The following is a 13,346-nucleotide window of genomic DNA, read 5'->3' on the forward strand; positions in this document are numbered from 1 at the left end:
ACGTGCTTTGGTTTTTCTTCCTCGGGTAAGGCCTGGCGGCACACACACTTTCCCTGTGGTAACCACCACAATTATTGTCAGGTGGTAACTTGCCAGGAAATATTAGGAAGTGTTCACTCCCTCCCTCCCCTGATTTTTATCATGTACAAATGACATTAAAGTGGAAACTGAGAAAGGAACATACTTCAAAGCTAATTGAAGGAAGGTCAGCTTTGTAGTTAGTACCCAAACAACCTGTAGAACCTTGGAAAAAAGGTTACAGGCACTTGCTTTTTGCCACATTAGCTCACTGCAGCCAATACGTTAAAAGACCACAGCCACTGAGTTCAGCTCGGTGGCCCACCTGTTAAGGCCGGCCCAGACCCAGTCCAGCGCTCTGTGCTGACAGGGCCAGCCAGATGCCCTGACGGGAAGCCCACAAGCAGGCCACGAGTGCTGCAACATCCTCCCCACTGGTGTCCTCCCAGCACACTGCCTCCGTCGCTGCAGGTAGTGCATCGCCATTGCAACTGGTGGCCATGGATAACTTTATCTTCCCAGCAGCCAGTATAACCAGTGGTCAGGGATGATGGGAGTCCATCCACATCTGGAAGGCCACCCCCTGCCCTAGCCCCTCACCCATATAACTGTGCGGGGGAGGGAGGACCACCTCCCTCCTTCACAATCAGTCCCCCTCTCCTTTCCTCCAAGGCCACTCTCCGGGATTTCGGGTAGGGGTACCAGGAGATGCTTCTGGAGACTGAACCTGGGACCTGCAAAAATCTTACTCTTCTCTGCAGTTTACAAAAATAAACATTCACAAGAGCCCTGCGAGGTAGAGTGGTCCTCAGAACTCTAGAGGCCTCCCCTACCCCCCCCCCGCGCTCTGCACGCTCTCGGAGGCGCCCTTTCCGCTCCTCCCCGCTCTCTGGGGCGGAGCTGAGGCCAACAGAGGGGGAGGATTTGCGGTCGCAAAGGCGCTTAGGGCGCGCGGCCGGGCCTGGCCGGGCGGGGATGAGCGAGGCGGCCCCTGCCGCCGCTGCAGGAGCAGCCCCCGCGCGTGCCGCAAACACTCGCTCGGCCGGCGGCCGCGACGGCAGCAGCGCCATGAAGGTGAAGAAGGGCAGCGGCGGCGGAGGCGCGCCTGGGGCTGCCGGCGGCGGCGGCGGAGCCACCGCGGCCGCCCCCTGCACCGAGGAGGAGGTTCTGCGCAAAGCCGTCATCAGCCCGGAGGACGTGCTGGGGCTCCCCAAGATCACCTCTGGTAAGCCAGCCGGCGAGGACAAGGCCGGCCGCCCCCTCCCCGACCTCTCCAAGCGCCGCGCGCCCTGGGCGCACCGCGAAAGCGCCCTCCCCGCGCCACGACGAGGCCCCTTCCAGGCAGACCGGGCTTGCAGCGGCGAGCCTGCCTCCCATGATGGGGGGGGGGGGTCTCTTGTATCTTATACACACACACGCACCACTGTGGGTGGGGCTAGATCGCTGTGGGGTTTTTTCTCTGAGTCTAGTGTGTGTCCGCATGCTCTGGTCTCCCGCGCTGCTTTTCTCCCTGGTGAATTTTCCATGTTGGGAGGGGGGAGCATATGCCCCATCCGCCCCATCCGATGCTCAGTGGGGCTAGGACCGCAGGGTATGTAACGGTGGTTGGGGGCCAGCTCTGGACCACGCTTACGCACATCGCACGTGGGAAGTGGGTACGACACGCGTGTCGGGGCTCCGCCACTGACTTACCACCCTGTCCTTCCAGCTTATGCCATGCAGCAAATTAGGCTGGGAACAGCTGGCTATAGTGCTGATGGGCCCAGATGATGAGAGGCTCCTGTCCCCCCTCTGCCCTCCACCAGCCTGTTGGGACCCCCTCCCCCTACTGCACACCATTTGCCAGGACACACCATTTATGTGCCAGGAAGTTCCCCCACTGAGTTTTCAAAGTTAGCACATGATTAGTTTCGGAGGTGCAGCTGATGACTCCTCAGAGCACTCCTGTTGAAGCAGGTGTTAATATTTTTTCCTAGAAACTGTGGAGCTGTAACTTTTAAGAACTTGGTGCGCGCTTGCTTTCCCCTTCTCCCTTCCCTTCCCTTCCCTTTTTCCTCTTATGTCGTGTCTTTTTTGATTGTGAGCCTGAAGTCAGGGAACTCTCTTGGCACGGATTTGTTCTTTTGGTAAGCCACTCTTAAGAACCTTTTGGGCTGGGGGTAAATGTAAGTCAGTAAGTAAATAAATGTTTACATGCCTCCAACTATGGGATGTAAACTGTCCACTTTCTGGCGTGCAAAAAGGAAATGTGCTCTGTGAAGGCCAGTGTGTTTCTTCCAGCCTTGCTTGGACGTGGGCAGGTGCGCTTTTGAACACATCACAGAGACCATCCTTGTGGCTTTTTTTCACTGGCAAAGCTCTGGTGGGGAGTTGAATAATTGCCCTTTTGGACCCTTTCTGGAGCAGGGCTCTAGAGAGGCCCGGGCATCCAGCCTTTGCAGAAGCTGATTTTGGACCCTGTGCAATCATTGGCAACAGGCAGGCAGATCTAGTGCCACGTTCTGTGTCTGCTGTGTGTGACACAGATGCAGGCCTCCCTGTAGATGTGGTTGTGACCCAAAGACCTCTGACTCTTAATATCCTACACACCAACATCCTGATAAGTCCCACGACGGCCCTTCTGCCTTTTTCGCTCTCTGCAGATCCTGATGTTCTTGATTTAATTCCTGCCTATCTATTGGCAAGGACTACAGTTTAATTTTTCTACATACCTCTTGACCAAACGGCTGTGTGTGTGAATGTGGCCTTTAAAGTTCTCTGCTCCTGTTGAACATCCAGTGGTGTAGTGGCAAATTCAGAAGTGTAGGGTCCCTTTCATGATAGTCACAGACACATACACCCTTTTTCGATGCTGAGCTGAGAATGAGATCCTTGTTAATGCCTTCTCCCACAATAACAGATGTCTCTAGGAGCCAATCAGCATGAAAGGGGGGAGTGTTACCTACTGAGAAGAGTCTTCTCAGTGGCTGACTCATCCTCCTTTCATTCAGATCGGCTCTAATCAGCAGGAAAGGACAAGGAAGGATGTTAGAAGACTCTTCTCAGTGGCTAACACACTCCCCTTTCATGGTGATTGGCTTGTAGGATGCTGGAAACATGCTGGGACCTTGCTTCCAAACAAGTAAGGGGTCTAAGACCCCCTGAGTCCCTGGACAACTACACCACTGTGAGCGTCCCGCAAGCATGCAAGCCTTGCAGATGTAAGAGCACAGAAAGTAGCCCTATCCCAGGTCAGTCTGGGTGTCCATTTGCTTGTGCCTCCTCTGACAGATGGGGCTGTTGTGGCTTAGAGGTGGACAGGACATCCCCCTTACTTCTGGCCAGTGTTGGCCCGTGGCACGGAACAGAGACAGCTGCCTTATGCTAAGCTAAACAGCTGCTCCATCTGGCTCAGTATTGGCTACACTGGCTGGCAGCAGCTCTCCAAGGTTTCAGACAGGGAAGCTTTCCCAGCCCTACCTGGAGGTAGGGCTCCAGGACCCTGGGACCTTCTGCATGCAAAGTGGATGCTCAGCCACTGAGCTACAGCCCCTACCCTAAAAACAAAGCAAGGTTCCAGTCCTCATGGTTCCATGTTTAAGGTTGCTGCCTTGTCCCGAGTCAAACCATTGGCCCCTCTAGCTCAGTACTATCTGCTCTGGCTGGCAGTGGCTCTCCAGGGTTTCAGGCAGGGTGATGCTCCCGGCCCTGACTGGAGATCCCAACTGTGATTGAACTGGGGGCCTTCTGCATGCAGGGCAGGTGCTCTGCCCTAGAGCTATGGCCTCTCTCCTACCAGGACTCTGGGGGCGCGACGGATGGAGGCTGTCCCTTGGCACATGCAGACGGTTTCCCAAATGTTGCTGATGGGCTCTGAGGCTTTCCACGTCGGCTGGCTGACTGCCTGGCTAGGCCGACGAGGGACTTTGCCTTGGCTGTTTTGTTCATTGGTTTATTTGTTTCTTCCGTTCCAATTTGTTTATGCATCACGTCCCACTCAGCATGCCCTGGCGTCATCTGGGTATTTAACAGACAAGGCTACCTTTCCGGACTGCCCTTGATGGGTTTGTGTCTTTTTTGAAGGGGTCTTCTGCAACATGTCACCCAGACCATAATAGTGCATTAGGGGGGTGGATTTATACCATCCGCACAGGGCTCTGCTCTCTCAGTTGTTCCACGATGCTGCCTTGATGTTACTGTCTGATTGCCACCAGGAAGGCCCCCCCGGAGGGGCCCCCCTGTGCTGCAGCGCATGGAAAGCAGAATAAAAAAACCCGACGACCCAGAACATTTGTGGTATCAAAAGTTGTAGGAGGTGAGTTGGCCGCTGAGAAGACTCTTCTCAGTAGCTAACACTCCTCTTTTGCGCTTATTGGCTCCTAGGGACATCTGTCGTTGTGGGAGGAGGCATGAACAAGGATCTCATGCTCAACCCAGTAGCAAAAAAAGAGGGAGGGGCGTGACTGTGACTATCACGAAGGGAGCCTGCACTTCTGAATCTGCCACTGCACTACTGCATGAGCCTAGAAGGATTTGGGGGGGGGGATTCCTGGCTCTGCCCTGGGTTGTGCTTTAGAATTAGTGCATCAGACCCTCCTCTTCGCCCCACCTGCCCATTGTTCCTGTGCAGATCATCTTCTTATTTATAGCTCTCTGTTCCTCCTGTGTGCTTGAGCGGTGGCAACCGCTAAGGAACTTATCTTCACCAAATCCCTCTGAGGTCAGGAATTATCTCCTTGTTGCACAGATGCGGGTGTGTATGTGGGGATTCGCCAGGCTCCCATGCGTCATTCGAGTGAGACTCTTTGGGACTAGCAACTTGCAAAGCGTCCGTCCTTGGTTGTTGCAAGGGGGCCGTGGCAGCGGCTGGCCCTGGCCGAGAGAGCTCAGGGAAGGGATGACGAAATCCTGCGGAGGGGTTGGGGGCGGACAGACATGCAGTTGTCACAGGAGGAACAGGTCTTGGGGGACTGATAGTGCAGGTGAGAAAAGTTCGGCCAGACTGAGAGAGAGAACGGTCTGCAGCAGGCATGGAGGAACCCGTGTGGGCCTGCAAGGGTTGCGGGCTCCTCTCCCATCGTCCGCCCTGACCATTGGCCATGCTGGCTGCTGGGAGGGCCACAGATGGTCCCCAGCTCTGGTCTAAAGCCTGTGTCAGGAGGGGGATGAGGAAGCGCAAGAAGTGATGGGATTCCTCCCAGTGTTTTGTGGACCCTGCAGGGTCTTGCTGAAGACATCAGATGGCCCCTGAGCGGATGGCTCTTGGCTCAAAGGAGGGAACTGTGGCTCAGTGGCAAGAGGCCCTGCATTTCCACACATCTCCAGATACAAAAGCAGCAGGTAGCCAGTGCTGGAGAAAGAGCCATGACCCTGGAGAGCTGCTGCCAGTCAGAGTGGGCTGGAGCACCAGGCTGGATGGAAAAAACATTCTGACCTGCTATAAGGCGGCTTCTTATACTTCTGCAGGAATTCAGCAAAGTGCATTATGGGAGACCTCTGTGTGTGTCTGTAGTTGCATTTTGGAAATCCTACACATAGGATTTGGACCCAAACGATGCATTGGTTTTGCAAATAAAAAAAAAGTATGTGTGTGTGTTTGTTTTTTGGAAGGCCTGCCTGGCCCTCTTTCTGGCTGCTTTTCTAGACTTTTGGGAGGGCAGCGTAGGACCTGGGAGACCTGGGTTCAAATCCCCATCCAGCCAGGAGACTTACTGGATGACCTTAGGCTGAGACACCATGACTGATCCCAACCTACCTCACAGGGTTGTTGTGAGGATAAAGTGGGGAGGAAGAATCGTGCATGCCACATGAAGCTCTTTGGGGAAAAGGTGGGATGTAATAATACTACTACTACTAATAACAATAATAGCCCCTTTTGAAACATCTCTTTTAGGGGAAGGGCTGCAGCTCTGTGGCAGAGCATCTGCCTTGAATGCAGAAGGTTCCAAGTTCAATCCCCAATGGCCTCTCCAGGTAGGGCAGGGAGAGGCTCCCTGCCTGAAACCCTGTAGAGCTGCTGCCAGTCAGTGTGTACAATACTGAGCTAGATGGAGCAGTCGTCTGACTCGGCATGTTTGCTTCCTATGTTTCCATGTTGTATCCATGAGCACTAGAAATGCTTGTTTTAAAATGCAAGTGAAGGTGCTTGGGTGCTGATCCCAAGGGCTGTAACTCGCCTCAGGTGCACGGAGCTTGCGGGCTGGATGCAGCTGGGCAGCTGGGCCTCTCTCCAGGGTGCGGTTTCCTCTTCCTGTCCCAGGCCGTGCTGGCTGCTCAGAGCTAATGCAAGCCTGCCTTCCGGTCCTCCGGCTTGGTGTTGTTCACTTCCTCTGCTGCGCTTCTCTTCTGATAATGCTCTAACCGCCGGCTCCTCAGGTGCCCTGGTCTTGCACTTGGCTTGCATCAAGGCCGCTGGTTTTAAAATAGTCCCTGAGCTTATTTGTTGCCCAATGAAAGCTTGTTAGGCAACAGGCCTGTGGGGCGGGAGGGTGGCTCGCTCGCTCGCTCGCTCTCATCTTCCCCTCCCCCCCACACACTGATTTTTCCCGGGTTACCCGATGGCGCTTTGCCTTGGCGGCCAAATTGGGCAAACGGCACTTAGCGCTAACTAACCAGCTTTTTGCAAACCGGGGTTGTGAAGGCAAGTCCTGCTGTTGACGCTAATGGTCGTTTGCCGGATTTGGATGTTGGGAAAGGGAGGAGAGAATCTGGGCATAAGAGGAAAGGCGAAGCGTTGTAGGCCTGCAGCACCTGCTTGATACTCCAAAGGAGGACTGTCCCCTTATTAAAACATTTTTTCCGGTTTACATGCAATGTTCCTTTATCATGTTGTCTGTTGTTCTGTCTCAGTGATCTTACGCAGGAGTGAAGCCCTAGACTTGAACACCATCTATACAGCCCAGTCCCTTTTCTACCTTATCTCCCTAGCTGGCCGCATTTCCCCCTCACCCTTCATCCCAAGGCCCTTTTAAGTGGACATGCCGGGGTTTGAACCTGGAACCTTCTCCATGCATGGAAGAGGCAGAAGGTCCACCTGGAAATGCTGCTGCTCCTGCCTGGAAAGGTTTCTGGTCGCCTTCTTGGCTTCCTCCCCAGCCCAACCTTTTTGGCTCGTCTGCAGGCTTTGCTTTCGCACACATTGTGCAGAGCTGCATGCCCAGGTGCCCCTTGGAAGCCGCAGCCGGTTCCCAGCTCTGGAAGGCATCAGATGTTGGGTGCATTCTCACATGGTGTTTTCCAGACCCCCGCCTTCTTTTCGTGGCCCTCGGATGTTCCTTGTGGCAACTGTGCAGGGTGCGGTTGTCCTTGTCGTGGGGTGCATATAGGAAGCTGCCTTATCCGAGTCAGGCCAATGTCCCATCTAGCCTAGTCTTGCCTACACTGACTGGCAGCCGCCGCAGCTCTCCAGGATTTCAGACCGGAGCCTCTCCCAGCCCTCCCTGGAGGTGCTGCCGGGGGTTGGACCCTCTGGGACCTTCTGCATGCAAAGGAAGGTCTCTCTGCCACTGAGCCGCCCCCTTCCCCTTGTGGATGAGGCGTGAGTGCAGCCAGGGCTTCGCAGGAAGGGGCAGCGCAGTGGAGCGGGAGGGAGCTCCTCTTGCTTTTGGCCTCAGCCACACAGCAGACTCTCCTCCTGGACAAGCCGCTGACACGGTCTCCATAGCAACCCTGGCTGCCCAAGGAAGGGGAGGGGCCTGTTGCCATGGCCCTGGAAGGGAAGGAATGGCGCCAGAGGAGACCCACGGCTTGCCCAAGGAGGCACCCCCACCGTTGCCCAGGGCGGCCTTCCCCAGCCTGGCGCCCTCCAGGCTTTTCAAAGGAGCAGAGGAGGCTGCTTTAAGCTGGGTCGGGCCATTGTTCCATCTAGCTCAGTATTGTCTGCACTGACTGGCAGCAGCTCCGCAGGGTTTCAGGCAAGGAGTCTCTCCCAGCCCTGCCGGAGGTGCTGTCGAGGGCTGGACCTTGGGCCTTCTGCATGCAAAGCAGGGGTACCATGGAGCTGTGGTATCTTCCCCCTAAAAGTAAAGTACGGTTCTAGTCCACATGATTCTGAGTAAAGCATTGAAATGGGAACATAGGAAACTCCTTTATACAGAGTCCGGCTGTAAGTCCATCTAGCTCAGTATTGTCTGCACTGACTGGCAGCAGCTCTGCAGGGTTTCAGGCAAGGGGCCATTCCCAGCCAGTGCCCCCACAATGAGGGAAGCCGCATGTCATTTTCGGACAGCTCCTCTGAATTGTCACTGCTGGTGCCTGCAAATTCCCCCAAGGAACGTGAGGGATGGTTGAGGAGGATTCCTCAACCCAGCAAATGTTTGTGCCAGACCCCTAATAACAAAGACCTTAAACTGAAACATACTGAACCTGGTAAATCAGGTAGGATTATTGATGCCGAATGGCTCCTTTGTCTTCATCCCATATGTCGGTGTTTGCTTTTATTTAAAAAATGTTTACTCTGCTCCCCAGCCAGAAATGTTTCAATCAAACCAAGACACTCCCTGCTCTTAGGGCACCAGTCTAAAAGACACGACATGAAAGGAAAACAGATTGAGAGGGAAAAGGAAATAAGCAAGCCCCAGGACTGGTTTGCTGGCACCAGTTTTTCTAGTAAGCAGCTGGGATGGAAACAGTTGATGGAGGGAGAAGCCTGACTTCTCCGCAAAGCTGAAGATAGCCTACACCTGGCTAAGCCCCTGTGGCAAGGTTGAGGAAAGGGATGTTGGGTCCACCGCTTCAGGCTCCCCAGGTGCCCCAGGAAAGTGCCACTGTGTCCAGAGAGGAGACACAGAGTCAGTCTTCTCTTTTTAGGTGTAGTTGGCTTAGTGGCCTCAAAGGAGCTTATCGTTTTCGTTCTGTCTGAGAGCAAAGCCTCTTAGAGCTGGAAAGGCCATAATGGCTGGGGGGTGGGGATGGAAGCTGGCAGGCTGGTTCTTTTGTGGGGGGGATTCAGAAGGTGGCTCCTTTTGAAGAGGGAGGCGCTGGCTTGTCCATACATGCATGAGGATAACTAGCAGGGCTGCGTGCATCGTTTGAAACAAAAATCCTGCATTAAAAGAAATTTAGATTTTACGATGGTGTTTACTACTTCAGGGCATTTTTAAAAAAAGTTTAAAATCTGCATAAAATAAATTAGCCAAATTCTGTAACCTACATAGATTAGGTAAATAAGCCCACTTTTACTCTGGGTTTATTTGCATAATTTACTCTGCTTGCACTACTGATGGGAGGGAGGCCCCCCCAGAGCTAAGCAGCCTCTGAAATGCTAGAAACCATATGCAGCGGGCCTCTTTGGTTACAATTGCCAAGTATTCGCTGTACGTTTCCAAGCCTATCTTTGCAGCCATAAGGTCTAGAAACTAGCTTTAAAATAAATATGTCCTGTGCTTCACACCACACATTTTCATGAAGTTGTGGCATAAGTAAAGCCCCAATACAACGGCTGTTTCCACCAACTGATGCAGATTTAGACAGAGTGCAATCACAGGCACGCTACCTCTGTGGGCTCCACTACAGAGCAAGAAGAGAGAGAGGAATCTCTCCATTCTGAACAGCACTGAATTTCTCCCCCACCCCTAAGAGGAGCTGGAGCACCGGGCCCCTCCTTCTCCGTGGCGCTACTGCAAGCAGTAGTACCTTGAAAGGACAGCCTGAAATCCTGAAATGCCTGCCTTTCTAAATGCAGTGAACTTTCTCTCCTGCAGACTACCTTTGCACCCCAGAGGAGAACGTATATAAGATAGATTTCACCCGGTTCAAAATCCGAGACATGGAGTCGGGCACGGTGCTGTTTGAAATCACCAAGCCACCAGCTTCAGGTAAGAATTCTAGTCCTGACGATTCCACGTAAAGGACCGGATGAAGCAGGGACGTAGGGATCTGCCTGAGACTGAGTCAGACCCACTGCTCCATGTAGCCCAGTACTGCCTACGCTGATGGCCAGCGGCTTGCCCAGGTTGCCGGCCAGGGAGTCTTTGGCCCTTCCGGGGAGTCCCAGCACTTTCTCTGTGCGTCTGCCCTCTTCTGGTGCTTACTAGCCGTGCAGGTCAGGGTGTGAGGCGGTCACATCCACAAATAGCCTCTCTGCTGAGAATTGCTGGGCAAACATGCGCTTGAGTGGATGGACATTTGGGACACTCGTTTTGTGTCACTCTTTTTTTCCTTTTTAACTTCCAGAGCGGGAGCACAGCGATAAGAAGGACATCGACCCCAACGCCGGCCGGTTTGTACGCTACCAGTTCACGCCGGCCTTTCTTCGGCTGCATCAGGTCGGAGCCACGTAAGTCACCGGGTGATGGTGCGAGGATTTTGGCTTGCCGAAGAGACTGCCCTGCCTTGTGGTCCTTGTTCCAGAGGAGTTTCAGTAAATGCATCTTACCTGCTGCTGCTGGGGAACCTCAGCCCACGGGGCTAAATGTGGCCCTCCAGACCCTTCTATCTGGCTCTTGGGACTCTCCCCAGCCCCCCCCCCATTTCATTGGCCTTGCATCATGCCTTCCTGAACTGCTTTGGCCTGGTTGGAGAGTGTCCTGACCATCAGGCTTCTTGGCCAGGGCTAACGGGAGTTGTAGTCCAAAACATCTGGAGGATACCAGGTTGGGGGAGGCTGCTGCACACTGGCTGGCCGCAGCTCTCCAAGGTCTCAGGCAGTGAGTCTTTTTGCAGCCCTGCCTGGTAGGTTCAGTCCCTACTGAGGATTGACCCTGGGCCCTTCTGCATGCAAAGCTGTGCCGCTGAGCCACGGCCCTTCCCTTGAAAGAAAACCAAGATTCCAGTCCTCATGGTTCTGACTAAAGGACTGATTTAAATAGGAACATTGGTCCCAGTAACTCAGCATTGCCTGCACTGACTGGCAGTGGCTCTCCAAGGCTTCAGGCAGGAGCCTCTCCCAGCCCTGCCTGGGAAACCCGTCACTGGGGATTGAGCATGTGGCCTTCTGCATGCAAAGCAGGGGCTCTTCCACTGAGTGTCCCCTCCTTGAGAAGAACAACAGAAAGTGGCTCCCAGCTGAGGAATTAACCCCCCACTTTCCCTCTCTTCCTGTTCGGCCCCCACCCCTCTCTCCGCCGCAGGGTAGAGTTCACGGTGGGCGACAAGCCCATCGATAACTTCCGTATGATCGAGAGACATTACTTCCGGAACCAGCTGCTGAAGAGCTTCGATTTTGAATTTGGCTTCTGCATTCCCAGCAGCAAGAACACGTGCGAGCACATCTACGAGTTCCCACAGCTCTCGGAGGACCTCAGTGAGTGGCTGCCGGCCGAGGGGGGGGGCGAGATCCGTGGAGGCGGGGGCTTCCCAGCAGGGCGGCGTCTGCTGTGTGTGCTCAGTGCTCAGGGACGATGACGGGGGTTGGAGGCCAACAACGTCTGGAGGGCACCAGGTTGGGGAAAGGCAGGGGCCCTTTGGAGGAGGAGGAAGACTTGAGGGCTGTGATCCTGATGGAGACATGGGCAGGATCGCTGCCTGGTGTGGCCTTCGGGGAGGGGGGCGGTGGGTAGGAATGTAGGAAGTGGCCTTTTTCAGATTCAGGCCGCTGGTCCATCTAGCTCAGTATTGTCTGCCCTGACTGGCAGCACCTCTCTAGGGCTTCAGGCAGGGACAGTTCCAGGCCTACTTGGAGATGCCTTCGGGCATTGAGACCTGAGACCTTCTACACTGCAAAGCAGGTGTCCTGCCGCCATTAAGCGACAGTCCTTTCCCCATGGAGCCATCACCCCTGACCCCTCCCCACTCTGGCTGCTGGGACTGATAGGTGTTGGAGTCCAGCAACATCTGGTGGGCCACAGATGTCCCCCGAATCCCTGCTATAGTTGCTCCTGGGGTAGTCCTCGTGACCAGCCCGTGATTAAGGGTCTTGGACTGGGACCTGGGAGGCCACGGTTCAAACTCCCACTCAGCCGTGAAGCTCACTGGGTGGTCTTGGGCCAGTCGAGGTCTGTCAGCCTTGTCTACCTCACAGGGTTGTAGTGAGGGAAGAGGAGAGCCACATGTGCCACTTGGAACTCCTTGGAGAAATGTGGTCATAAAATAAATAATAAACTGCCCTGGAAGGAACAGTTGGTAAAAAGTTTGAGAGATAGCTGAGGTGAAATTGTTTTTACTGATTCTGTCAGAAGAGGAGGAGGAGATTTGTTTTTTGTTTTCATGTTGAATAAATGGATTTTTCTTCTTTTTAATGTGGTGGAGCATACATTGCAATTTAATCTCTGGCTAGAATGGTTTCTTTCTCCATATTTCAAATATTATTGCTAGGAGCCTCACACTCGGTGTTGCCTGGGAATTCTAAGAAACCAAAGGTTCAGTCCATACGTTGTAAGCCGCCTTGATGTACTTTTATGAAACGTGCAGCTTATAAATTTAAACTATGATTTAAACAAATAAATAAAAATGGGGTCCGATTATTTCCAAAGAGAGATGAAAACGTGTCCCTCTATCTCAGGAGCCACTGTGCAGAATTTGGTTGCGATATCTGAAGAGGTGCCCACATGCATGGCAAAGAAACAGCTTTCCGAAATAGATTAAAGAGGATAACAATTTGGGAAAGTGCAACTTGGCAAGGGCGGTGCCGGCGAATCGTCTCATTTGCATTTCCCCCTTTTTCTCTCTCTCTTTCCAGTTCAGGAGATGATCCTTCACCCCTACGAGACCCAGTCAGACAGTTTCTACTTTGTGAACAACAAGCTGGTGATGCACAACAAGGCAGATTATTCCTACAGTGGGGGACCGTGAGGCGGTGCTGGGACGCCCTTGACTGATTCCCATGGAAATGGGCCTGGGATTCCACTGGCCGGCATTGGCACGGAGAGCCGGGAACTGAGGACTCTGCAAGGAACTGGAGTTTTTTGACTAAATTAGCGGAAGTCTTTAACTGTTCCTTGCTCTTTCGAGGCAGCCCCCTCCCCATCACCAACAACCCCCCTAACCTTCCAGGGGAGTCTCTTCACACCACTGAGTCACTGTTTAGCTGTCAGTCACTTGAAATAGCTCTGTGTAGTCAACTTTAGCCCAGCCGAGGTCTGCTTTTCACCTCGTCTTAGGTCTGCGGGTTTGTTTGTTGCGGAGAAAACTCCTTTTGCGCTTACCACCAAGAACGTGGTGCTGTCGGTAATACTCTCTTCCTCAGAATCAGCGGAAGACTAACGTGAACTCTGAGAGGGATATTCCCCTCTGTCGGATTACAGCTGTGAATGATCTTTGGGGCAGAGTCTTAGCTTTCCCTTGTCCTTTAGTGGTAGCGTCTGATGTTCATTCTGGGAAGCGACAGCAGAGCTGGGTGAAGACGTTAAGACAAGGGGTCATCTTGAGGGTCTTGCTGGGTGGCTCAGGCAGTTGGCAAGGGCACTGATTGC

At 53.6% G+C, this 13,346-nt stretch overlaps 1 protein-coding gene across 1 annotated transcript; it reads left to right on the forward strand.

The window, feature by feature from the left end:
* Positions 1-947: 947 nt before the first annotated feature.
* Positions 948-13,190, forward strand: UNC119 (unc-119 lipid binding chaperone). The gene is made up of 5 exons (XM_061605013.1): positions 948-1,243; positions 9,699-9,812; positions 10,171-10,273; positions 11,067-11,239; positions 12,614-13,190. Exons 1-5 carry the CDS (start codon positions 994-996, stop codon positions 12,724-12,726), a joined length of 753 nt encoding a protein of 250 aa, XP_061460997.1. The 5' UTR covers positions 948-993; the 3' UTR covers positions 12,727-13,190.
* The last annotated feature ends 156 nt before the right edge of the window (positions 13,191-13,346 follow it).

The sequence above is a fragment of the Rhineura floridana genome, chromosome 21 (genome assembly GCF_030035675.1).
Source record: "Rhineura floridana isolate rRhiFlo1 chromosome 21, rRhiFlo1.hap2, whole genome shotgun sequence".
In the NCBI taxonomy this organism is placed as follows: domain Eukaryota; kingdom Metazoa; phylum Chordata; class Lepidosauria; order Squamata; family Rhineuridae; genus Rhineura; species Rhineura floridana.